We start from the raw sequence: 25,661 nt of genomic DNA, 5'->3' as shown, positions 1-25,661 counted from the left end.
TTACAATGATAGCAACACTTTAAGTTCTGCCCAAGGCTGTATAAGTACTTATTCATGCCGTTCATCCTTCATGAAAAATATAAAAAAAATTTCAAAATGAGAAAAAAAAAAGAAGTTCGAAAAGAGCGCGTTGTAAAATTTTTTGAGCGAGCACAGCAGAGTAAATGATGGAGTTAAGAAGAATTATGCTTCATTGAGTGCATGCCTCCAGACATATAGAAGCAAATCGCATGAGGTTAGGTCATGGTTTTTTCAACTTACCTGAGTATAACACCAATTTTCGGCAACTGGCGTATTGACCTCCGCCAGAGGTGGTGATGGCACTCGACTTACTGCCATTGTACTGCTGCTAGACGAGTGCAGATTGGATGTAACTCTAGCAGTTTGGCCTGCCGGACAGTCGTTCACTACCGGCAATCTATTAAAAGACACAAAGAAAAAAAATGACAAATTAATATAAATCATTTACAAATAAGGTACGACATAAAGAGAAATGAGAGTAACATCTTTAAATGTGCAAATTAAAGGCAGGTGTCTCTGTCATTATATTCAACAAATAAATGAAAAATGAATCCCATTTAATGTGCACACGGTATCATCTGGCCACAATTTAATAATAAAAAAAGAGAAAGACAGTATTCATAAATAAATACATGGTCAACTATGGAATGGAAAGTATGACAGCAATAATTTTTTTTGTTGAGAAATTTATTAATTGATAATTAAGTCGTTGGACAGTTAAAAAGTAGTCATCCAGTTGGTATACTTTACAGATGAAATGTGGACCATTTATTTACTTTTTTGTTGCATTGAAATGTAAGCGAATTATTTATTTTGATATGAAAGGTATTTTGTCATGACTGGTGAAAGTACTTGGTAGCTCACATGAGCTGGTAGTGGAGTTAGAATGATAAGGTCGAAGGTTCGAGTCCTGAGTAATTTTGAAATTTTGCAATTCATTAAATATAATATTTTTTTGCAATTTTTTGCCTATTTAACCAATTGAATTCCTTAACATAGTCTTTAGTAAGAGTTTCTTCTCAAATTCCTATAAACTTTCTTAATCTCTGCAAATAACAGCCCCCATTAAACGCAAGAACATTTTAATTATTTTCTGCAATTTTCTCTGTTCATTTCAGTAGCATTTAAGTTTTAGTGTAATTTGTATGGAATTTAAATTCCTTTTTTTATTATCCAGATTATGGAAATGAATAAGAAAAAACGCCGACAAGAAGAGAGCGAATGTAAATAGAGAGTAAAAAAATGTAATTTAATGTGATTTTTATTACCTGCCCAGTGCTGCACTTAACAGTAAGAAGCTCATAATTCTTATTTTTTATGAATTTGAGCAATTGCTTTTTTATCTTTTTTATTTAAATTTTTGAACCTTAAATTGTATTGTAAATCCTAATTGTATCACAGTTTATATGGACATTTTGGTAACCAGTTGATTATGTTTCACAAATTCCATTGTAAATTCCAAAATTCTAAATTAATTATATGTTTATTTACAACTAATTAAGATTTAATTTAGCATTTCTAATAGCTGAACACATTAGCAACAAAACAAAAAAACAGAAAACTTTCAAAACGAAAACTGACCCGAACAATAAGAGTATCAGAGGCAGACTGACTGTAAATTTATGTTTTTTCTATGTATTTTTTTTTTTTCGCCAAAATATTTTGTGTACCTAGAAAAAAAAAACAGAATTTCTTTTTGTTGTTTCTTCTTTTCACCCAGAAATATGGAAGTGAAATAAAGAAGAATTAAAGATTATACAAAAAAGATTCCTTTAGGTGTATATGCTCGAGGGAATATGCTCTATGAGTGTGTGTAGAAGATCCTTTAACAAGATACAATGAATCTGTTGCCTGAAATCCTTCAATTCTTTATACTCCTCCTTAAAATGAATGAGAATGCACAATCTGCTCCTTAATTTACACAGACAGTATCTTTCACAAATACCATAATGTATGAAAACCTACACATTGGACTCATTGATCACATACATAAATATTCCTTAAAAAACATCTGGGCAATTCCTTTTCTTCGTTCAATTTGATTTATTTCTTTAATAAAAAAGGTTACAAAAAGTCAGCAGCACGAATCCTTAATGTTCTTTAAGTATTTAGTGATGTAGAAAAAAATAATTTTTCATGGACATCAAAAAAAAACTTCATCAACTCATTGGAAAATTTTTAATTTCTTATTTCTTTTATTCCTGTTTGGATTGCACAAGACTCCCTTTTTTCTAGTCTTCAAACCAATCAATCACCTCGAGAAACGCATGCAACATTCATCATATTGGCGACAATAAATTTATCGAATTATACAAATCTTGATATTAAATAATGACGAGGAGAGGAAAGGAAATTTGATACTTTTTGTGTTTCATTTCTAGATCATTACCTAGAAATTATTTGGTACACGAAAGAAATACATTCTTAGATCACACAAAATTTTGATGGATTTTTGGTGTAATAAAGAAGTAGGAAAATGTTTTCGTTGATGCGATTTGAGAGCGCAATTTAAGATTGATGCTGCATAATCAAATACTAAGGCTCAGCCACGAATGCAGGATTTTTGATGCGCAGGATTATATTGCGCTATTGATGCGCAAGATTATATTGCGCTTTAGATGCGCAGGACCACATTGCGCTTTAGATTCGCAAACATGCATCGCACATACGTGAATTGCGTTTCAAATGCGCCGACCTGCATGGCGTTTCATATGCGCCAATCTGCATTACGATCCATATGCGCCGAACAACAATGCATTCTAAATGCGCAGAACTCCAGCATTAAGTCGACCCTTAAATATCACGAAAAACACAAAAAGGCAAGCAGACATTCGACCCAATAACGCTATACATACATAACATAATTCGTTGATCATGTTAAAAATACAAACGTGAAGAAGCTTATAGTAATAATGATGATATTGACAACCGTGCAACAAGGATATATCTCGTCTTTAGGTTTTGTTATACAAGGAGTTCTTTAAGATAATCATGAAAGATTAAACTGTCTTTATATTTTTGTCTTCTCTCTCATTCCATGAAAATAAAGAAGAAAAAATGTATTTTCTTGTTTGGAAGCCATGATGTCGACCTCAATTTTTATAATGTTCAAACTTGAATGCTGCGATGAGATCCTTTCATGACCTCGAATCAACAAACTACCTGACAATATTATTATAATAATTCCTATGAAATTTAAGTGTGTATTTTTGTTAAAGATACCAGGAAGTTCAGTTAAAAATGTAGAGCAATCTCATAAAATTGCCATTTTCATTCTGATGCTTCCATTTTTTTATATAAATCTACTCATTCACCATGATAATCTCATTTCTATTGAGTTACTAAGGATTTATAATTCTGCTTGTTGTTCTAGCAACAAAAAGCAAATTCCATACCAGGCATGTCATTTTTTTCGTCAAGGACTCTCTCTTGAGGCAAAAATTTCCTATTTACAGCTTTCTCTATTTCTTTTGTTCATGCTTACACATAACATAACATCTCACATCATCACATCTCGAGCATAAAAATGCTATCAAAAATATAAAAAAAAAATTTCTCTTTTTTTGCCTTATTCATCTTTGGCTTCTTTTTTTGGCGAATGTCGCAATGGTTCATTTTGCACCCACAAAAACCACACAATAAGGCAGAAGATGAAAAGGAAGAAGAAAAATGAAATAAAAGAGACTATCCACATATGATACATAAATTATTGTAGAAGATTTGAGGAGTTTTTTTTAATAAATTTATCCGGGTGGCACATGATGTATGCAAAAGGGATTGTGAAGGCTCATTCTAGAGACTGAGACTTCCTGGGTAGCTCGACATCGAGGACCCTTAGTATGTAAGTTACCTCAATCTACACGAGTCGCTAGGATACCGCTATGTCAATGCATTATCGTGTAGGTGTCCTGACGACACCATGTTGACTGTATCTGGAGTCGACTCCTCGGTATTGAGCTACTCTACCCAAGGCGCATACCTTCACCACCCTCACATCTCCTCTCACCCCATCCTAAGCGTTAAACTTAAGGTATAGACCAAAACAAGACGTAGGGATAGATATACATCAAAAACCCAACCCTAGCCACATTTCAACGACAAAAACTGAAATTTGCACCATGCGGTTCACCGTCCAGTTCGGGATCATAATCATACACGATACATAAATTATAATTTCCTTAGCAATACATTGTAACAATGAATATAGTAGATGGATGGATGAATGAAGAGAAAATAAATGGATAAAAATTTTATTTACACATTAAAAGCATTTTAGTCATATTGCAATTGTGAATATGAAGTGAAAAGATTGGAAAAACCAGTAGAAAGTTTTTCTCATGTACAGCATTTAAATTATGATTTAAAGTTATTATATCTGCGTACATACTAAATTGAGCTTTATATTATCTTCCTTTTTTGAATAAGTAAGATGATAAACACGTATGAGCCATAAATTTTATTTGTGGTACTTTTTGATGTGCATGACAAAAGTCGAGAGTAAGTTGATCATCGAAAGAAGATGTGTTAATTTATTTATTATTACTATGACAAGTTTTTTTAATGTTATTATTTTAAGAGGTGAAAATTATATTTTATGCATATATTTTTATGTTCCATGAAATTCATAACTTGTGACTTCATTAAATTGTTTATCAGGTTTTGTCGGTTGATATTAAAAGGAAGTTCGATGAGTAATTTGCATAAGTTTATTTTTGTAAAATATTGACATTATAAATTCTCATGGTAAGTGGCCTTTAAGAGGATTATACTTGAAAGTCACAACTTAGGGTATCTCAATTATCCTTGTCTTGTGGTTACTCATGACTTTAAAAGATCAACAAGGCATGAAAATCATCTGAAGCTCAGGAAATTAATGGTTAAATGTGAATGATTAACAGTCGGCAATAATTCGAAGTAACAGACAAGTGGCATGTACATCATTAAGCTTAGTATACTTATTAAGTATTAAGGTGAATATGCTGATTATTTATTAGGGTAGGTAAGTACCTTGGTGACCGAATGGCAAGTACGAAGATTGAATAATCAATGTTGCTTTAAATTAGGGACGACATGAGTTCAAATCCTACCAATTATGACTTCTTATAAGCAACATTCGGATCTCCCGATATTACCGAAGTAGCCGTCTAGAAGTCCTAGTTAGGACTCGGCTAAGAGTTAGTAAGGCTCGTAGTTCTGGGCTGTATCTTATATATTGCCCAAAGTTGCAATCAGACCTGCGTTTTTGTCCACAAGCCTGCAATTTTGAACAAATCCTCCTTCCCAGTAAGTATGATTCACTAGCTTGCAAAGCATTAATCCCCAAATTATTACAAGATTTCCAAAAAGAGGAACTAAAAATCCAAACCATAACCCATCAATAAAAATTCCCAGCTCTCTACCATTGCGCCACAATGAAGAAACAAAACGAAAAAAAAAAACAAACATTCCAATTTATTATTTTCACATCCACAAAAGCTCATGTATATTTAACTTTAATCCACGGAGAAATTAATTTATCACCACCATTGCAAGACAGCATTATGTAATGCACACAAAAAAAAATCTCTCTCTGTAGTGTGGCGCTATGAAAAATATTTAAATATGCCACTAAAAAAGTAATAATATTAATTCGATTTCAACAACGGCCATTACATCATGTGAGAAAAGAAAAGAAAAGCCATTTCATCTAGAAGAAAAATTACCTTTCTCTCAATGGATTAAAATGAGGCAGCATTTCGTGATTGAGTAGCGAGAGATGCGGAAAAAAAATCATTTTATTAACTAAATTTGTAGCGAATAGTTTTAAAAAAATTTCTCTTTTTTCTGCACACTTGCATAACATTCAGCTATTTAAAAATTAACATTTTTTCAGTCGAGAAACTCTTTTCTTTTCATGTAGCAAATCTAATATAAATAAAAATTATTTCCCATTCATTTAAATTTATGATGTAGGAAATATGGAGAGCAGTTGAACAAATTTATCTACACGACAATAACTTCCATGAATAAAATTTTTTTGTGCTCAATGTCACTTTGAAATGTTTTTAATAGATAAAAATATCATTAATAAATTTGCTAAACGTGTGTGTTATGGACACGATGAAAATGCGACTCATGCTCAAAGTCACATAGACTTAAAATTCACATTAATTGGATATGAAAAAAGTCCTTGTGTTGATGGATTTTTAAAAATAATTTTGGAATTGAAATTGGTTTTTTCAAGATTTTTCTTTTGATATCAAGAGCATTTGTGAGGTGACAGCACGCACGATATGGTTAAATTGATCGAATTTCCGGCTACAGACCAGACGTGACTCTGACTTGGTGACGGGTTCGATTTAAATTCAGAGCCTTGCCAGAGGCTATAAAATTGGGATGCTTTAAGGATTAGATGTATGTGTTAGGCTTTTAGCCAAATTGACTTATGAATCCCGGAGTTCTAGTCTTGGAAATAACAGCGAGTATGTGACTAACTTGGATAGAGGACTAAGAAGTGGGTTCGATTCCTATCAATCTAGCTCACTGTTTCTATTGACTTAGTTTGCATATTGTATCCAAATTGATGAAGAAACCAAAAACAAAGCAAACATTACAGGTAAGACACTTGTAACCACTTCCCAAAAATAGACTGCATTAGACCACAATTCAACAAAAAAATCACAATAAACCATAATCTGAGAAACCTTTCATAAAATTCCACTCAAGGAGAAAAAAGTCCACAAAGGCCTCAAAAATAAATAAATAAAGCTCTATTTAAGGAAATCGAAGGTAAAATTGTGAAGCTTTACAAAAGTCTCACAATTGATCAAGGAAATAAAAATAAATCATAATCGAATAATAAACAGACTCAATTCAATCAAAAACGGTGTGATTTCACTTTATTCAACCCGATAAATGTCATCAAGATAGCAAAAAAAATGTGGAAAAAGTTTTTTTATTATTACCCGTATGTATTTCTCAAGATAACGAGATGAGAGAAAATTAAATGTTGAACTATAAAAATAAATTGAAGTCAATACAATAGCATAAAAAATGCATCATCAAATGTGAGTGAGCGTAAAGAAAATCAGATTTTAAAAACAAGCTAGTAGAATAATGTGCGCACGTTTTTTATGTTATTTTCTCTGTTTTGTGTACTTTTTTTCTCTCGCTCTCGGTCTTCAGCTCTCCTTGTTGGCTGGCATAACACAATGTTTAATTAAAAGCACAAACGATGTCAATATCAAAAAATTAATGTCGATCGCTTGTGAAAGATTTTCTCCTACACACAAAATTTACAATTTCAGTTGATAAATCGTCACGACGATCATGGCTGAGTGTGCCTTTATGGAAAATTATAAGAGAAAAACTTTCTTTTGTGATTGTAGATAGTACCGAGTTTCTCTTTGACATATAAAATAGTATATTCAATATATCAAAGTGTAAAAAGCAGTGAAAGTGTTTCGCTCAATTTTTTTGGTTCACTTTTTCCGCCGCTCGCTGAGAGAATTTGAGAGATTTCAAAATTTTTCTTCAGCTATTCCTACGAATTCATAAATTTCTCAATCACTGTTTTTTTTTTGTTAACAACACAAATTTTTGTAAATGTGTGTCGAGGCAATAAAAAAAACTGTGTGTCTAATCATATGATGATCGGTCGAACCGAATATTGCGTTGACAAAATTAAAACCGATCAACGACATCACAAATCAAAAAAAAATAAGCAGTCAGACCTCAATGAGCAAATTATAATAAAATATGCAAAACAAAAGAAAACAACAAAAAAAAAACTTTGACCCACAAAATTTAAATATTTTGGCTTTCATAGGAGGAATAAATTTGCATCATTGAGGCTGACTTGAAGATGATGATCTATTAGCGGCAACACTCACCGATTGGTGAGTGATCAATGTGTGTCTTCATTACGTAACCGAAAAATATGAAGATGTACCGCTCGCGCGTATGTAGTACATATTTACTCATTTTGTGGCTGCCATGAATTTTTTAAAAGTGATTGCTCCATTTGACCTCATTGAACCTTTTTTTTATTTTCTTTTATGTTCGATACAGGGGAGAAGGTAGGGAATTTTGAGATAGGAGGGGGAGGGGGTGACGTTGTAGTCAGAAAGGAGCTTTGCAGTCTGAAGGGAAGGGAGGGGGAGGGGACCGTTATAGCTAAGAATGGCATTATTTTGAATTCTTGTATGAATTCCTACAAATCGGCTGACTTCCCCAGTTAATTCAATAATTCTTTCCAAAAAGTGGGGTCAACGCTAGCCACCCAAACCCCCCTGAATACTCCCTCGTTCGCAATCTCTTCGTTTTATTTCCTATAGATATACTTGAGATACGCACACAGCACTTCTTTTTTGAAGACATAAAAAGAAGAGAGATATAGTTTATAAATATTTAATTAATTTATACAACACGAAATAACAATTGAAAGATTTATGAGAGTTTAGAAGAAAATAAAAGAAATTTTAATGTTTGTGAAATCTTCGTAGAGGCAAAACAGAAGAAGAAGAAGAAATTGAATAGAAATTTCACTGCAGTACACGATTGATGATATAAAGAAATCTTATTTTCAAAAAAAAAAACCTTCACAAAATAATATATAACTTTCATCATTTCACCTTTTTTTTTCGCTTCCTCGTGCTCATATAGACTGTATTCAGTAAGGCCTTTAATTATAACCTGAACAAATGACAGAAATGAAGAAAAGAAATAAAAGAAAAAGCGCCAAAAATGTAGCACATCTTGATATATATTCTTTTCTCCTTCATTTCATCTCTCGACTTGACTTGGTTGTTACTATAGAAATAAGAATTGAATTGAAAAACTGCTGCAACCGTTCCAATTCAATATTAATTGAGATTTAGAGCATTTTCGTGATTCCTGTAATTCATTCCTTACTTTTGAATCTTATTTATAGCATAATGAAGTCTTGAAATGTCACTTTGTTAATCAATATTGAGTCAGTTATATCATTAAGCTCTTTAAAATTACAAGTCTGCAAAAATTATTATTATTTCCCTTCTCCTTCATACTCATTTCAATAATAGCTTCAGTAATTTTCAACAAGACTCGACGTGATCGACGCGTTGAAGCGAAAGTGAAGCCTAATTGAAGTTCACGTCTTGAAATATATATATATATATAAATATATCTGACTCTTTTATTCATATTATAAATTAAACTTTCTCATTCAATTTACTTTCATGCCGACTGACGATTTTTTAATTTATTTAATTTTTTTTTCATCGTACTCAATTTTTTCCTTCCTTTTTTTCTTTGTCTCGCGTCGCTTGTTTGAGGAAGCTCATATGTATAGTAAAATGACAATTCGCTAAGTAGAATGTTCATGCATAATTCGTGATTTTTATTTAAAATAAAGAGAAACAAAACATTCATTTTTATTGTTGTTGTTGCAACAACAAGAAAACAAGCGCAACAAGAACACAAAAACAACACTTCCTTATTCTTTCTCACTTTCTAATATCATGATTCTGCGCATTACCTTTTATACAATTTTTTTTATAGTACAATTCGGGGTCAAGTAGAGAAATAAGAGCTCCCACATGCTCGTAAAAAATATATATGAGAGGAGAGAATAAAATAATCAATGAAAAATGACAATGATGATTAATTTAACATTTACATGCTTTTTTATGTGATTTGTTTTTCTGGAAATGCTATTGTAACGTTTCATTATGCCATGGGCATTGTGAAATATGATTGATATCCATTGAAGTAAGGATTTCGTGACTGTCGACCTTAATTTTGCTAATGTATGGAGATTAATCAGGGGAAAAGACAATCGGATTGGATAAAGAATAGAGCAATTGTTTGCTAAAAGTGGGTCTGAATAGGAGTGATAGGAGATCTGCTTCTGAAGTGAATGCGTGACATGTCTTGTGTATGTAGTACATTTAATTATGAGGATTATTTGTTTATTCTTCGGAATTTACTTATTTGTAGCCATCAGGCCATTCTCATGTATTGATGGCATAACAGCGACATGGAGGCAACGTTGTGCCACTCGGGTATTAAATTTTAGCCTTAGCTAATCCCCAAACATAGCACTAAAATCCATTTTCAACAAAATTTCAAAATAATTCTATCTAATGCTGTAAATTAACATCTAAACGACACTGGAATTCATCTCAAACCATTGCCAATTCATTGACCATTCACAATGCAAAAAGCCAAATCCATAAACCAATTTTTTGAGGCTTTTAAACTTGCCAACAGTTCTTAAAAAAACTTTCAAATGTATATGTCATTCACAATTTCAATGGTCCTTATTTCTCCGAAAAGCCACAGCAAGCCCACTTTCCATATTCTACCAAAAAAAGATGTGAACAAGTCTCTTGAATAATTTTTTTATTTTTAGGTCCCCAATATTGTGATCTCAATAAAAATCCATTACATAAATATCCGTTACTCATAAATATCATTTATTTACATTTCACAAAAAAAATCATATCCTCTCGACTGAATGATATTTATATTGTTCTCGATGGAAATTTTTTTTGAGTCAATTTGTGAAAGCATCGCTTTTTTTGTATGAAGAAAACTACTTAAATGGTTAATACACCCACATACAATAATATGTACACGCGTCTCCATGCGACACACATAAGAATCTCTCATATTGATTTCACCAGTTCCACCAATAAAATAAACATGTAAGAAGAAATATTAAAACTGCTTATATAAAAAAAGAGATATAAGGAAAGATTCTTCATTCAAAGCGATGTTCGCAATTGCCTCGTGAGTTTTAGTCGAGTTTGTGAAGAAAAATAAACATTTCATTTAAAAAAGTAATGTCGCAAAAAAGCCCGAGCGACATATTGCCTGGCACTATGTTGCTGAGACAAAAAAGCCCAACCAGCACAACGTAGTTGCCACGTTGCTGTGACAAAAAAGCCCAAGCAACACAATTAGTATTTACTACGTTGCTGAGACAAAAAAGTCCGAGCTGCACAACGTGGTTGCCATGTTGCTGAGCATCTCTACGTTGCTGTGACAGCCATTTTCGTCGCATCGTGTCGCTCGGGATTGCTTTTTATCACTTTGTTTTATTTTGCAATTTATGTGAATCATGAGCAAAGCAAGTAATCTTTTGTCTACATTTAAACAATGAATGTGAGATGTTCAGGTCATGATGATGATATCATCTAACGAATAATTTCATGCACTATTTACTTCCTTTAGGATTTTGAGAATCTAATCCATGTGCACATGATATTTTCTTATTTTGGCAAAAATACTGAAGAAAATATTTCAGCCTCATGCCAACCCACCCAGGCACAATACATGAAATCATCTCACGCAAAAATGATTCCATGACAATATGTATGTATATAGCTTGATATTTCATAAAATAATGAAATATATGAAAAGAACCTTGAGAATCCAAAGAACCTTAGCAAGCACATTATTTCATTGATTTTCATTATTCGAAAAAAATACAGAATATCAAGTACTCGACGAGAATGGATAATAAGCAAACCGTGGCAGACATAAAAAATCGTCGAATATTTATTTCCTGTGCGAGTCAATTTTTTGTTAAGCGTAAGAACACAATTCAGACAGTTATCTATAAATATGCAGCATGTACAAGCTCAGGTGACATTCATCGGAAGTGAATGTGAGAATGACTTTATTATTTGTTTGTGCAACACGCGACAAGATTTACGTAGCAACAGAAAAAAATTATCTAACGAGCTATTTGCTGATGATAATTATATTTATACTCGACCTTCGATAAGTTCTATATGGATATCGAATTAAAAAAAATTTATTGAAATTTGAAGAACATGTCGACAGGCAGTATTTTAATCATCACTCATATTGCAAAAAAAAAACTGTCTACAGAATATCATTTTATAATACTAAAAAAAATATAATTTTAAATTCGTCTGTGACTTTGACATTCAAATTTTTTTTTTTATATTATAAGAACATTCAGTTTGCACAGAAAAAAAATAAAAAATAAAGCCACAAATACACACACCCACTTAGACACATGTGTGAATAATATGAATATGAGAAGAAGAACTAATTGAACTGTGTATATATAAAAAAAGAGTACATGTGAGGCACAAACATTTATTTATAGCTAACGTTCAAGGTGAAGGTCCTTCTCGTTCGGCTGATGATGACGATGTTCTTGATAAGTGAATATTGAATTTCGAGGTAATCTAATGGAATTAACCATAAATTAGATTCAATGAGTGATTTGTCATTGTTTAAAATTTTTTTGTTGCCTTTGATGTTGATAACGTTGGACAATGAGCTTTAAATTGAGCCTAACATAAGTAAGTGATAAGTTGTTCAGCATTGATTATTTAATAATCTAATAAAAATTTTCCATTACTTCCTAGCAACACAATTCAAATGGTCGAAATCAACTGTTACGTTGCTCTCAAGTCACTCTCACGTGTTGTCGTCACCAAAGCGACAAAGCGACATCTCAGCAACTACATTGAAGCTGTTAAGTCACTCACACGTCTTACTGACAACAAAGCGACGTATTGTCACCTCAGCAACTGTATTGTAGATTTAAAGTCACTCTCACGTCTTGTTGACAACAAGTCAACGTAGCGACACTTTAGTAGCTACATTGTAGCAGTCAAGTCGCTCCCACATGTTGCATTCAACAAGTAACATACCACCACACATCCAATTACATTGTCCTGCTCATGACACCCAAGAACTCAAAGAAAAACGATCAACGCACTCAATTTCAACATCTCCAAAAGCAGAAGCTAATAAAGTGTCAAAAGACACGTTGTCAATTTTATATTTATTTCCTTCGTGTGCCAATCACAGGATGACGGAAAGTTTAATGAGCTATAAACTGCTGCTTATGAATTAATAAATATTAAATTTGCAAGTTTATATATTTATTTTACAAAAAGCGTTTAAAAGAGACAACCTTGAACTCCATGAAGTTAAGTGGCTGATAAAGAGAAAATTAATTGACTTAACAAGCTGAATGGGTTGTAAATGAACTTTACAGTAGTCAATGGAAGTGACATTAATTGAAGTTATTTAGTTTTGAGTTGTTTGTTGGGGAAATATTGGGAATGGATGGAATTTTTGAGGATTTAAGAAGTTTGAAGAGCACAAATCGACACCAGGACTGTGTGACCTGACCTGGTGGCGTCAAGTCAGAGTCATGGTGGTCTGATGTCGTATTTTGGATCGATTTACCGACTTTTGACATTCAAAAAGGCATTGTTGCCTCTAAAAATGAAGGAATTTTGTCAAATTCTTCAAAAATCTAAAGACAGAACAATGACTAAACATTGTCAATTCAATAACCAAGCGGATATCCAGCCTAGCAACATCTAACGCCAGATTTATAAATGTCATGATTTTTGGACATTCACATTCACGAGATATATCTTAAAAATCTTAAAAAGCTTCAAAAATCTACAAAAAAATCCACCTCTCTAAAAAAGATTCACTGAAAAAGGAAATGAATGTACGATTCTATCCACATCATCATCATCATTTTCAAGGTGACAAAAAAAAACTGCTTAGAACATGTTTATATAATAATTATCATCTGTATATGTCCCTGAACTTTTTTTTCTATAATTTTCACTTACAAAGCTTTGCGGAAATAACTTTTTTTTTTTCGTTTAATTATAAAACACACCCCGTATGACGTTGCTTTTATCCTTGACTGGTCATTGTTTAAGTTTTTTCCTTGTATAAATAGTTTAGCACGTGAATGAGATTCTGAATTGATTTATTCAATTTATTTTAGTGAAATATTTTCACTGAAAATTTGCCTTTTTTTCTCCCATTTTTTAACATCAATATGAACAGTTTTTGATGTATTCACACTCTACTGCATACTATGAAATAAAATAATGAAACGGGTTTTCTATGTATTTTGCACAATAAATTTGAAATGAAAAAAAAAATACTTTTTTGGATGACCTTGTCTCGGATATTTTTTGTTTTCTTCTTTTATACAAATTTTTAAGCTTCAGTCTCGTTTTGTAGCTTGGATTATGAGACTTGACAAGCTGCTAAACAGGGGTGTAATCAGAAATGTTTGAAGTTGTGGATTGAGAATGGAAGGTTCACTCCCCTCCCCACCTGGAAGTTCATGAATTTTGTCTAAGCATATTGGGGATGTGATTATTACTTGACAATCTGCTAAGCAATGGTTTGGTCAGAAGTATTTGAAATTGTGGACTAAAAATGGAAGGTCCACACCCCTCCCCACCTGGAAGTTCGTGAATTCTGTCCAAATCATAATGGAGGATATTGAGAAGGTCGACCTCCCCTGGCCCCTAACTCAATAAATATTTTCGCTTACCAATTAGCCATTTCAATGCAATATCAAGTAGATTTATAGTCTTATGTAAATTTTTAAGCTGTTTCTCATTTCTCTAACAAAAGTATTAATTATTTGAACAGCATCGATGATCGCCTTACCTATAAAGAAACAAAACAGAAATAAAAAAAATCATTAAATAAATTACGTAAACTAAAAAGTATGTTAATTATCATGATTAACACTCAATAGACAAAAGATCGAGGAATGAGAAGTTAAAAATATGAAATTAATAGTTTTTTAATTGACTATGAAATATTGAATTTGTTTTAAACTTTGCTAGTGAAAATTCCAATCATTTTACTAATTGCCTTAGACGATTTCATCGATATTTGTAGAGAGATTAGCGCATCATCTGTATAAACACTTGCCATTCATCTCTTTCACTCTCAACTCTAATGAAATTTTTTGAGCTCATCCAAAAAAAAGAGGGTCATCATGGTCTATGTTCCATATTTTATTCAGTTTTGTATACTCGAATCTGTATTACATTTACTTTGACCCACATTGACATAGCCGAAAAAAAAGGTGACTGTAAATTGGAAATTTATGCCACTAAAAAATATATCTTTCTATGTGAGAGTTAGTGACTAGTTGCTTAGTTTAACAAATACAAATGCATAGTTTTATGTTTCATTGTTCAAGCTCAAATGCCTTCACAATTACCGCAGTTTGCTCCCATAAAAAAATCCTTTTAATTAATTAAATATTCTTCAATACCATGCAAAATTCACGAAAACAAAGGTCAGACATTAATCAATATTTAATGTGATTTATTCATGACACATAGAAAGTTAACTCGCAACAGTCAGTCATTATTAACAAAAAAAATTGAGATCGATTTCATAAAAAATCAACATTAATTTGATTTAAAGCGATGAAAAGCGGACAACATTTGCTTTTAATCACTTCACATCATGTTCTAAATGATGATTATTAAGTTAAAAGAAGAAGATTATCATTACGGTTGTATTAGTTACAAGGTCAGACACAAACGGAACATCGCTTATGATCGATTTTGTTTATACAATACAAATAGATTTTTTTTATTTTCTGTTGATTGAGGTATTCTGTAGTGCTGCTGGCTATTTAAAAGTTTATACAATTTGTTTAAACTGCTGACTTTTATTTTGGTTTAGTTATGGCATTTTATTGGAAGAGATTGGGTCATGTGGCTAAAATGAGGTTTTAGACTTAATAGAGCTCGAGGTCGACTATAAATTTGACTTGATTTTACCAAATCTGAGTCAGAATCGAACTCTGATTCATACTCTACTAAAGCTACATAACACATGTGCACAACTGTTGCTTAGACCATACTACAGTGGTAAAGCAATATGAAGTTGCTAGGGTACAGCAACATCGCCACATTGCGACATGACATGAAGATGAGCTGTTGGCGTCTTGACGACTAGTTTATACCCTCGAACAACACCAGATGAATCCACTATCAAGTTAGAGTCACGCCAGGCTGGGACCGGATTTTTGAACGATCAACCGAATTGTGGTATTCGAAAAATCATGTTACATAGCCTTACGACCATACGACATCACAACCAAACTACCCCCAACAGCCAGCAACTAAAACTTAAATAGCCATAGCTTATGCATAAAAATAAATCTCGGAAGTTTTAAATGCAAACGAACAAAAAAAACGGAGAAGATTAAATGTGAGAACAATCAATGTATAATAAAATTAGAATGGATAACCAGTGGATATGCTAACAAAAAAATTGAATGTCAAATGAAATTAACTGTAGCGTTGTTTGAACACATCCGTAAACTCAGATTTTACATAATATATATTTTTGCTGATGGTAAAACAAGACTCACATGAGGATTTAAATTAGAGATTGTAAAAATATTCCAAAAAATTTGCTCTCTCTGTGACTACTCTGCGGTAGATATTCATGCTACAAAATGTATCCAATTTTTTTTTGTTTATTTTCTAGCTATTGGACCACCCTCAAAGCATCACATATTTATGTACCTCACACATAACATAAAAGGCTGCTCTCTATGTTAAATAACATCCTTTAGATTTGTTTTCTCTTTTTTAAGTCTCTGCTTTGAAAACCTTCTTTTAATTTTATTTATTCATAATATCTGCACAATATATATATGAACAGACACAATATTTTTCGACAGCCATACATGATTTCATTTCACATAATCCAAATCCTTTACAATGCAATAGTTTACGATGCCAGACGTAATGTTATTATAATTTATAAACATGATGATAATAATGTAAAGATAAAAGCGAATAAAATGAGAATTTTTTTTCTGTACCAAGCACCATAACAATCATGTAATTCTCTTCTCTTTCTTCAACTCAACTCTTTTTTTTATATTATTTCGTCTCTTCGCCTTCGCTATAAGAATATATAAAATGTGCTTGAAGCAAAAGTTCAGACGGTTAATGACTAGATGGGATCATCATACCAAAGTAATTTGCAACAAAAAAAAAAACATTCACCGCATCTTTACAGTCACCTCACACATACGAAAGCGATGAACAATACAGTAAGCGCATGTGAGTGACTTTTTAATAGAGAGAGACGGTTGTGGAATATGTTTCGATATTATTTTTTTTAAAACTTTTTAAATTAGCATGAACTAGTCATCATTGAGGGCGAATTTTAAAGAGGATGTTGAGAAGGATGTGGATGTGCGAGATATTTTGTCATCTTGGGCATTTACCTTAATGTACTTAGCAGGGTGTTTTTGAAGATTTGACTAAGAATTACCTTATTTAACTCTTAATATGGATTGAATGTGATACATGACTCAAGGATGACGGGTATGACCTTATTAATGATGACTTCAGAGATATTTACTAGTGCAGACCATGATGCTTAGTGTAATGTCGCTAGGATTGAGCGCAAAACCTTGTCATATCGACAAAACTCATTGGTTGAGAAATTAGACTCTGGTAGGATTCGAACTAACATCCTCACAAAGTAGAGGGTTAGAGATATCCGGTCTATTGTCTAACCACTTGACCATAGAGGCCTTATTGATATGATTCGACTGCGGACAGAGAATTTGTGTAAACTAGGTAAGATAACCAGCATCAGAGTCAGTCGGAAAGCCTTTTGTCGTGACTTAGGAACATAGTAACAGTATGTACATATGCCTCGATACCCAAGATTCCACTCCACTCCCCTCCAACACCTCATTTACCCAAAAAAACACATCACTTAACATTAAATTCATAATATACTTATACTCTCATCAAATCTTATAACCATATCCTTTTTCAAAAACATGCAAATGAGGCTATTATTGTACCTTTGACATTTTCATCATACAACGTCACCTGACACACTCGTATCAAAGCAGAACAAAAAAGAATTTCATTATTTTTTTGGCAAAAAAGAAGAAAAAAATGAAAATCAAAGAAGGGAACATTTTGCATTTGACACCATCGCTCTCATGCTGAACGATTGCTCAGCAGGAAGCCAATATGTGAAAAGAAAAGAAAAAAAAAATGAATTTTGAATTGTTTCTTATGATTTTTTATTAGGGAAATGACACAGAAAAGAAAGAAATTCCTCAGAGGCAAGAAGCATTCCAGATTCGATGAAAAAGTATTTCCCCTCGAGAAAAATTGAGTCAAGATGAATACAAAAATAGGGAGAAAGAAAGAAAGTTCACCTATTCATGTTTTGTTGCTCATCTAAAGATGGAATTTTTGTTCTTATTCATGCATATTTTTCAAACATGCTGTATAGTAATCTGTACGAATATATATCTACATCCGCGCATGCTAAATGCCATCCACCTAATTTCTCTTCTTCTTTTTTACTTTTTTACTATTCGGAAAATTTTTATATTTTTCCTCGATAAAACATTTCAAAATATGTAGGGTGGATGTGTATGTTGTTCAAAAATGGGATCATATTGTAATATGCAGATGATAAGGGATGAGGTGTCGTATCACATGGATAGACGAGAGTCTCTCTCTCTCTAGTAGAACGAGAGAAACGAGCGCACATGTTTGCATAAATACAAATTATTTACATTCAGAACTTGCTGTATTACCAAAAATTAGTGACAATGGATCTTAGTCATATTTACTTTAAAACTCTTATCTGCCTTTTAAATAACATTCGAAATTCCACACATTTTGTCGCACAGACTGTAATCCATATTCGATATTTTATCAACACAATTGTGAACAATTTTAATTTTGGCTCTGCTCTCAATTTTATCGACGACTTAATACAGTTTTTATATGAACGTTATCACAATTAGCAAAATGAAATTGAGTGATGAAATACTGTGTGAACTAAATTTTTATGTTTTGATAAAAATAATATTGGTTTTTTTGTATTGGGGAGATTGGGGGTGATTGGGAGTGATGAGTGGAATGGAATTGCGGTTTTGGGTACTTTTATTGTTACTTTGGGTTTGGCCAATTAGGATCAAGTTTGAATCTACAAAATATGATTTTCGAATTTCAGTCCAAACTTAATTTCGAAAAATTCGAAATACAGAGTAAATTTCGAAATTGATTTCGAAAATTGAATATGAAGCTCCAAAATTGATTTCGAAACTCCGAAATTGATTTTGAAACTCTGAAATTGATTTCGAAAGCTTCAAAGTTAATTTCGAAAAATTCGAACTTAATTTCGAAAACTTCAAAAAATGAAAAATTCAAAGAATCTCAGTTTGCTGGATTAAATGACAATGGAAAACATATTTGAAAAATTCATTAAATTAGATTTCAATTCTAGATTCTTAGAAACAATCAATGCACCCTCCTTTGACCCCCTTAATCTCCTCTTTTCACTCAATTCCCCAAACATCACCGACAGAACCACAAATGAGAATAAATATAAATAAAAATTCAGAAGTTCCATTGAACTTTGTTTTTTTTAAAAACAGATTAAGAATGAATATTTTTTTCGTATTTTTAAAATAAAAAGTAGTCAAGAAGAGGCATGCATTGAGATTAATTATAGCGTCGCTTTTCATCCTCAATAACATGAAATAAAAAACTTTTTTATTTTTTATTGTTCTGTCTCGCAAAATTTATCATCATGACCAAAATATCATCCATCGACCAATCTCTCACAAACAATAAAATGTTGATATTTATTTATCTTATTAAAAAACATTAGAAGTAGAGTCTCAAAAAAAAAAGCAGCGCGACACACATACACGGTAATGTATTGGGAACGCAAATACACTTAAAAAAGCGCTTCGCACTAAAGTAAAGCGATACACACAAAGGCAACATCGTTGCTGTTGCTTTATTTTTTTTCGGAGGCCTATGAATATGAACAATTTTAATTTTTTTTTTCTGTTTCATTGACACACTTTGCTAGATTATATGTACGAATTAAAAGAAGCAAGAAAAAAAAAACACAAAATTGAATTGCTTTATGAGCATTTTTCTTCATTTCATTGCTCATAATATTATTTCATGAACAAATTATGTTTTATATATTTCAACTCAATTGTTTAAAATGAGACGGATGAGACAATTATGCGAGAGAAATGATTAAATTAAATAGTGAAAGTGCAAATTGAATTTCAAAAAATATTGGCAATTGACTTCATTTCAACTTTCATCATGATGAAACCTATCTAGACTCATTGGTGATGGTGGTGTCGACAGGAGCCCAATTACGAAGCATAAAATTGCAAATCATGTTATTTTTTTTTTTTGGATATATAACAAAAATGAAAACGAAAAGAAGGTAAGTATGCGAACATGGCTATTAAATAAGAAGAAGAAATTGTGTGAGGGTTTTCTTATATTTTTAATGTGAATAGAAAGAAGAAGAAAAAACTCTTTTTTGAAAGTGAATTTTGAAATTTGAGCTTAGTCTCATGTTTAGTAATTATTAATGAAACTTCAAAAAAATAATCGGTAGATTGCAAAATGGTTGTGCAAATTTAAACAAGTACAAGCTCTTAAATTGAACACATGAAGGTGTTAATTCTCAAAAATTAGTTGTTGACACCCATGAGAGATGCTCAGCGGGATGAGAACGATGTCAGGTGTGTAGCTAGAGTATCAGAATGTCTCAGGGAGGTTTTGAGATTTTGTATCGCAAAGAATCTTAGAAAATTGAGGAATTTGATCCAAAATTATGATAGGAGTCATTTGACACCCGACCACCACCCCTACCTCCCTTGGTGCACCTCTGTGCCATCCAATAAACCTCTAAATGCTCTCAAAATCTCAATATGACAGACATACAAACCGAAATGTTTTTCATACGACAAATATCTTTGCTAAAAATAATTTCGGTATTATATAGCCAATATGAGAATAATTTATGCGTTCTGGTTACTTTATTTATCTAAGCAAAAATGAAATCAAGAAGCAAAAAATAAAAATACGTATTTCAATATTTCTTTCTTATTTAACGCACCAATAATTTCCATTCGAAATTAACTTTGAATTCACTAGAAACAACTTTTTTTTATCTCTGTGCTGTTTTAACTCAGAAATTGAGATTTTTGGAACAAACTTCGTCAGATTATCACATCAACTAAATGTACACAATGATGCGTTATGATGTATAACTAGTGAATGCCTCATTACAATCAACCCATTGGCTATACCATCATGACCTTGATTGGTTCAAGATCCTCTTCATCGTTCTTCTTTCTCTTTTTTTTCCTAGAGCTGGTGAGCTCACAACTTCTATTATCAATTCAAGAATATGCCTTTCGCAAGAATAATGTTAATAATCTATAACCTTCGAATTTTGAAAGACGTGATGTCGATAAAAGTTGATGATAAGGGATGTACTGCTGAATGTTGATTTATTTTTCATTTATAAAAATGGATACAAGGATGGGGTGACCATCGACTGATTTGGAGCAGAGCACGAGGTTGACAAGGATTTGATATGGAATCGGGTCGAGTCATTGATACAAAATTTGAGTCGTTTCGAGGTCTATTCTGAAATTCTAATGGGCAAGTTGGGTGCAAATTTCGAGTCAGATGCCTTCTAGATAAACCGCAATCTAGGCAACTCATGACACCCTGCCATACCCAACCTAATATCGATCAACTGTATTACTAACATTGGATGATGGTCCGCAACCCTAAATGAACAATGAATATGAAAATTCAGAGTTATTTCCAAAATGTCAATTTCAACCCATCTCAGACATCATTTGACTCTCATCCATTGTATATTTCATAACCATGAATCATGCGACACCATTACTAAAACTCAAAATCTAACTCATGGACATCCAACTCACACTCTACATAAGCACGCATTTGGCTTTATTAAAAAAACTCATCCATAAGGTATGAGTCATGCAATTGAAATTGTAACAAAGCAGTTTCCTCGTAAATCATCACAAAGTATTAAATTTTTTATTGTCCTAAATAAGATTCAATGCGGTCAACAAATAATCTTGTATTATGACGTTCCACTGAACTGTCTAACAAGGCTTCGACTAATGCCCAAAAAGTAGTCTCAATTTTTATGCGACAACAATGTTGCTTCAATAAATTTTACGTATCCGATGTCATTATTCTTGATTTAATCTCATCGGCTTCATTCATAAATGTGAATTGGCCAAGCTTATTGCCAGCACCAAAAAATATGTAAAAAACCTTTAAAGCATTGTTAGATGAAATGAAATTTCCTCTTCATCTCATCCTTCGCACATTATATTCCATTTTGGATATTCTTATTCTTTAATCGTAGCAATAATATACACGGTGAATGATTCTAAATGACCCTCTGTCAAGGTCTTTAAAAGCAGACAGAAGAAAATCGCACAAAAAATAAAACGAGAATCTTCAAGCTTTTATATTTCTCGCTTTACTCTTTTCTTCATTTCTTTAGCCTGATCATTTATGCTGATGGCAAAAAGAAACGAAGTAAGCATGTATAAAAGAGAAATATACAGAATTACTGCTCGTTAAATGAAATCAGTTTGAAAATAATTAATGAGAACGAAAGAAAATTTATGTTTCATCTTTTTTTTGCACACACAATATTCAACGGAAACAAAAAGCTGGTGCTGCTTATATTAGCTCTTTTGCTGTCCAGTCAATGAACACTCGTCTCGATTACCTCGACGATAAAAAGGGCATGAAAGCATAAAGAAAAACAGAGAGAAGCTAAATATAGTATATAGAACTGGAATAATAAGCTCGTTTTACTGGATATATGATTGTTTCATGTTTGCATATACATATCACATGAATGCTCATTCGACAGTTAATAAACGATGAAGCATGTGCGGATTTTTTCAATTCTTCCAGACTTATAATTCGTGAATATTTTTAAATGATCTTGGCAAGTTCAAATTAATAAAAAAAGTCTCGGCATAACGATGAGCTAATTGCTTCCTCCTAAAATATATATCTCAAGTGCTGCTTGACTTTGACTCTTCTAAAACAATTATATCTTTTTCGCATATATATCTTTTCATGATAAAGTCATATTTCATTATGTCTAAATGACGTCAATTGCTACCAATAAAGCTTCTGTGCCGCATTGATGTTCTATGGGTTTGTAAAGATTCTTATTTGAATAAGTGAAGTAGGTAAGTAAATTCAGAGTTGGTGGTGGTTTGAAATGGATATACTAAAGAGCACAAGTCGGTTAATCGATCAAATACTGACTCCAGACTAGATTCTGACTGTAATTTTTACCGTGATAATGACTTAAAACCAGCCGGCAGGACATCGCGTTGTTTTAGTCTGTCATGTGGAAATTGGAATTTTGATTCAAATGTATTCGAAATTAATTTAGAATTTTTCGATATTTGATCCGAAAATTCGAAAATGATTATTGTGACATATTATTATGAAATTCGAAATTTGCTTTCACCAATTATGGAAATAGTTTTGCATTCAGTACTGGAAATTGGCAGGTAATAATCAACGATTGAGCCAGTTTGAGTTATGGATCACAATTGGACAGATCAATTCTAGCAAAGTAAGTAAGATGCAATGAAAGGACAATTTCGCGTATTACCGGAGACGTGCCGGTGCCCTGATAAACATGCTGTGCTTTACGACTGTGCGATTTTCATAATATTTCGTAAATCACTGCATTTATATCTTAACAACAAGACAACCATCAGAAGCTTAAAGCTTGTTCCATTCACAGATTTTAAGAAGAAAAAATCAGTTCACTTGACTCATTCAACACAAAAAAATATTGACTGAGGTCAGTCAGTAGATTAAACCGGATTTTACTCATTACCTAAGGGATTCTCACAGTACAAACTAGATCCAACAACTCTGGACAATAACAACATGCTATTGAATAAGAAAAAAATCATTTAAATTGTTGTTAGTTTCAACCGTAATGCTAATTACTCTGAGTGAGCAATCAGGAAGCATTTATATATATTTTTTCAAATAACCATGACTGTTCAACTAAATTTTTGTGCAGTAACTAATTTTTTGCCATAATGTTATGTATAACAATATTATGTAGCTGATGGTTTTGAAACTGTGCAAGTAGTTATCGACAGGCACAAAGCTTGGAAAAGAAATTTCGTAGAAAATTATCATATTGAGTATAAAAAAAAATTGGAAAACTTTCACGAATGTGTGAAAATCATTACACACAACTACTAAACAAAGCCACATAGATGATGATGATGATAAGTGAAAGTAAGAGTTTTTATGAAGACATATTTCTCATTTCATTTCTCTTTTTTTTTGTCATTAATTGCTGATTTTAATAATTTACCTTGCCAGAGCCATCCTAACATGCGATAACCCCGAGAGTGCCAGAGTATCCACTTTGGCTAATTTACGGGTAAAATGGTAAAAAGAAAATTTAAAAAAAACTTAAAGTTTTTTTGGTTGTCGTGGAAAAATTCGATGAATTTTTCCCACTGTTCAAATTTTTGATTTTCACGACCGACTTCCTTTAATCATTAATAAAAATAAGTTATTTTGATTATAAAATTCTTCCTCAATCGTTTATCGTCACACATGTAAAATCAATTTCCTTTATACACTTTTCTTTTGTAGATTTCACTTTGAAACTATTTCTTTACTTTTTTATATATTTTTTTGATTTTCTCTGACTTTATATGCCGAGATAACTTTCACAAAAAACACTTTTTTTTTATATTCGTTTCCTTTCTCTTTAAGGCTTAAACTATCGGTTGATATCACTTAAATTTAATTTTTGGTTTTTTTTTTACTTCCTTTATTTTGTTTTAGCTTTAATTTCAAGTACTTATCATCATTGACAGAATATGATATTGACACTAACTCGTTCACTTTTTTATGTATATATATTTGTGTATATAGATTATTACTCTCAGTTGCTGGTCTGTAGTAGGTAATGCGATTTATATATATTTATTTTATCAAGGTTTTTCCGGATTAGAATTCAGAATCGCTTTTTTCTGTTGTTTGATTGTATTTATTCGCAATATTCACTTCTCTCTGTGGTTGCTTTACTTTCTATCGTGAAAAAAGAAGGTTTTTAGTTTATATGTGAGAGCGAGAAAGAGAAAAAAATCTTTATTTTTCTTTCGCAATTTATTCGTGTCTTGTTGGAATCACTTTGAAGATTTCTAATTTTTTTTTTTTTGCTCAAAAATTTGAATTTTTAAATTTTTTTATTTCACAAATTATCCAGAATTCTTTTATTATTTTGAAACAGTAGCGCCGGAGTAGCTTGAAGGACACTAAAGAATCAGATTCTTATTTCTTGTTGATGTCAAGGATTTTTTGTTGATTTCACAAATAACAAGTTTAACTTAAAAAATTTTTACAAATTTTTTTATTTTATCCGAATTAAAAAATTATTTTTTTTTTTATTGTAAAAACAAATAAAAAACTTAAAAAAGCAGGAGAAATTTTTATATGATAAAAATACTTTTTTTACCACGATAAACGCGATAGACGCAACTGCTTCAATGGTTCAACTAAAACTGATTTCGTTTGTGAGCAAATGTTTCCCTCACGTTTTTTTTTTTGTGTTCGCCTTCACACACATAAAATGGAACGACTGTATTTGTAAATGAGCAACAATACATGAGAATTTGAGAGGCACACTCTCTTGTGTCTCTCAGAGCGAAGCTCAATGCAACAATTTTTTTTATTTTATTTCAACGTTATTTAATTCCCTTTCATATTCGCATCAACACATACAAAAAAAAAAAAATAATATTTTTTTCCTTCCGAGAGTCGAGAGAAATTCAGCAAAGCAACGAAACAAGGGAAATCGCATTGCAAATAATTTTTTACAGCCCTTGACTCAATATAACGCGCTTCAGGCGAAGGAGAAAAATGAACCGCGAAACAAGCAATAATACATGGACACATAAAGCA

General features: G+C 32.0%; 2 protein-coding genes across 4 annotated transcripts in view; one reads left to right on the top strand and one right to left on the bottom strand.

Annotated features, from left to right (window-relative positions):
* The window catches only part of LOC139095554 (uncharacterized), a 132,974-nt gene that overhangs the window by 46,600 nt on the left and 60,713 nt on the right, over positions 1-25,661 (top strand). The gene's annotated exons all lie outside the window — the stretch shown is intronic.
* Positions 1-25,661, bottom strand: part of rdx (BTB/POZ and MATH domain-containing protein rdx) — a 79,046-nt gene that overhangs the window by 11,887 nt on the left and 41,498 nt on the right. Inside the window, exons 1-2 of one of the 3 annotated variants that reach the window (XM_070646554.1) lie at positions 24,061-25,163; positions 262-418 (exon numbers count right to left, since the gene is read on the bottom strand). In XM_070646554.1, coding sequence (XP_070502655.1) covers positions 262-418; positions 24,061-24,074 — 171 coding nt within the window. In that variant the 5' untranslated portion in view covers positions 24,075-25,163. Of the gene's footprint in view, positions 1-261; positions 419-24,060; positions 25,164-25,661 lie in introns of those variants that run through there. The other 2 variants (XM_070646553.1, XM_070646555.1) reach the window with 2 other exon arrangements.

The sequence above is a fragment of the Chironomus tepperi genome, unplaced genomic scaffold (assembly GCF_022539635.2).
Source record: "Chironomus tepperi strain 1889 unplaced genomic scaffold, CSIRO-AGI_Ctep_v1 contig_364, whole genome shotgun sequence".
Lineage (NCBI taxonomy): Eukaryota > Metazoa > Arthropoda > Insecta > Diptera > Chironomidae > Chironomus > Chironomus tepperi.
The sequence above is the reverse complement of the archived record's forward strand: the minus strand, read 5'-3'. Positions and strand labels throughout refer to the sequence as shown.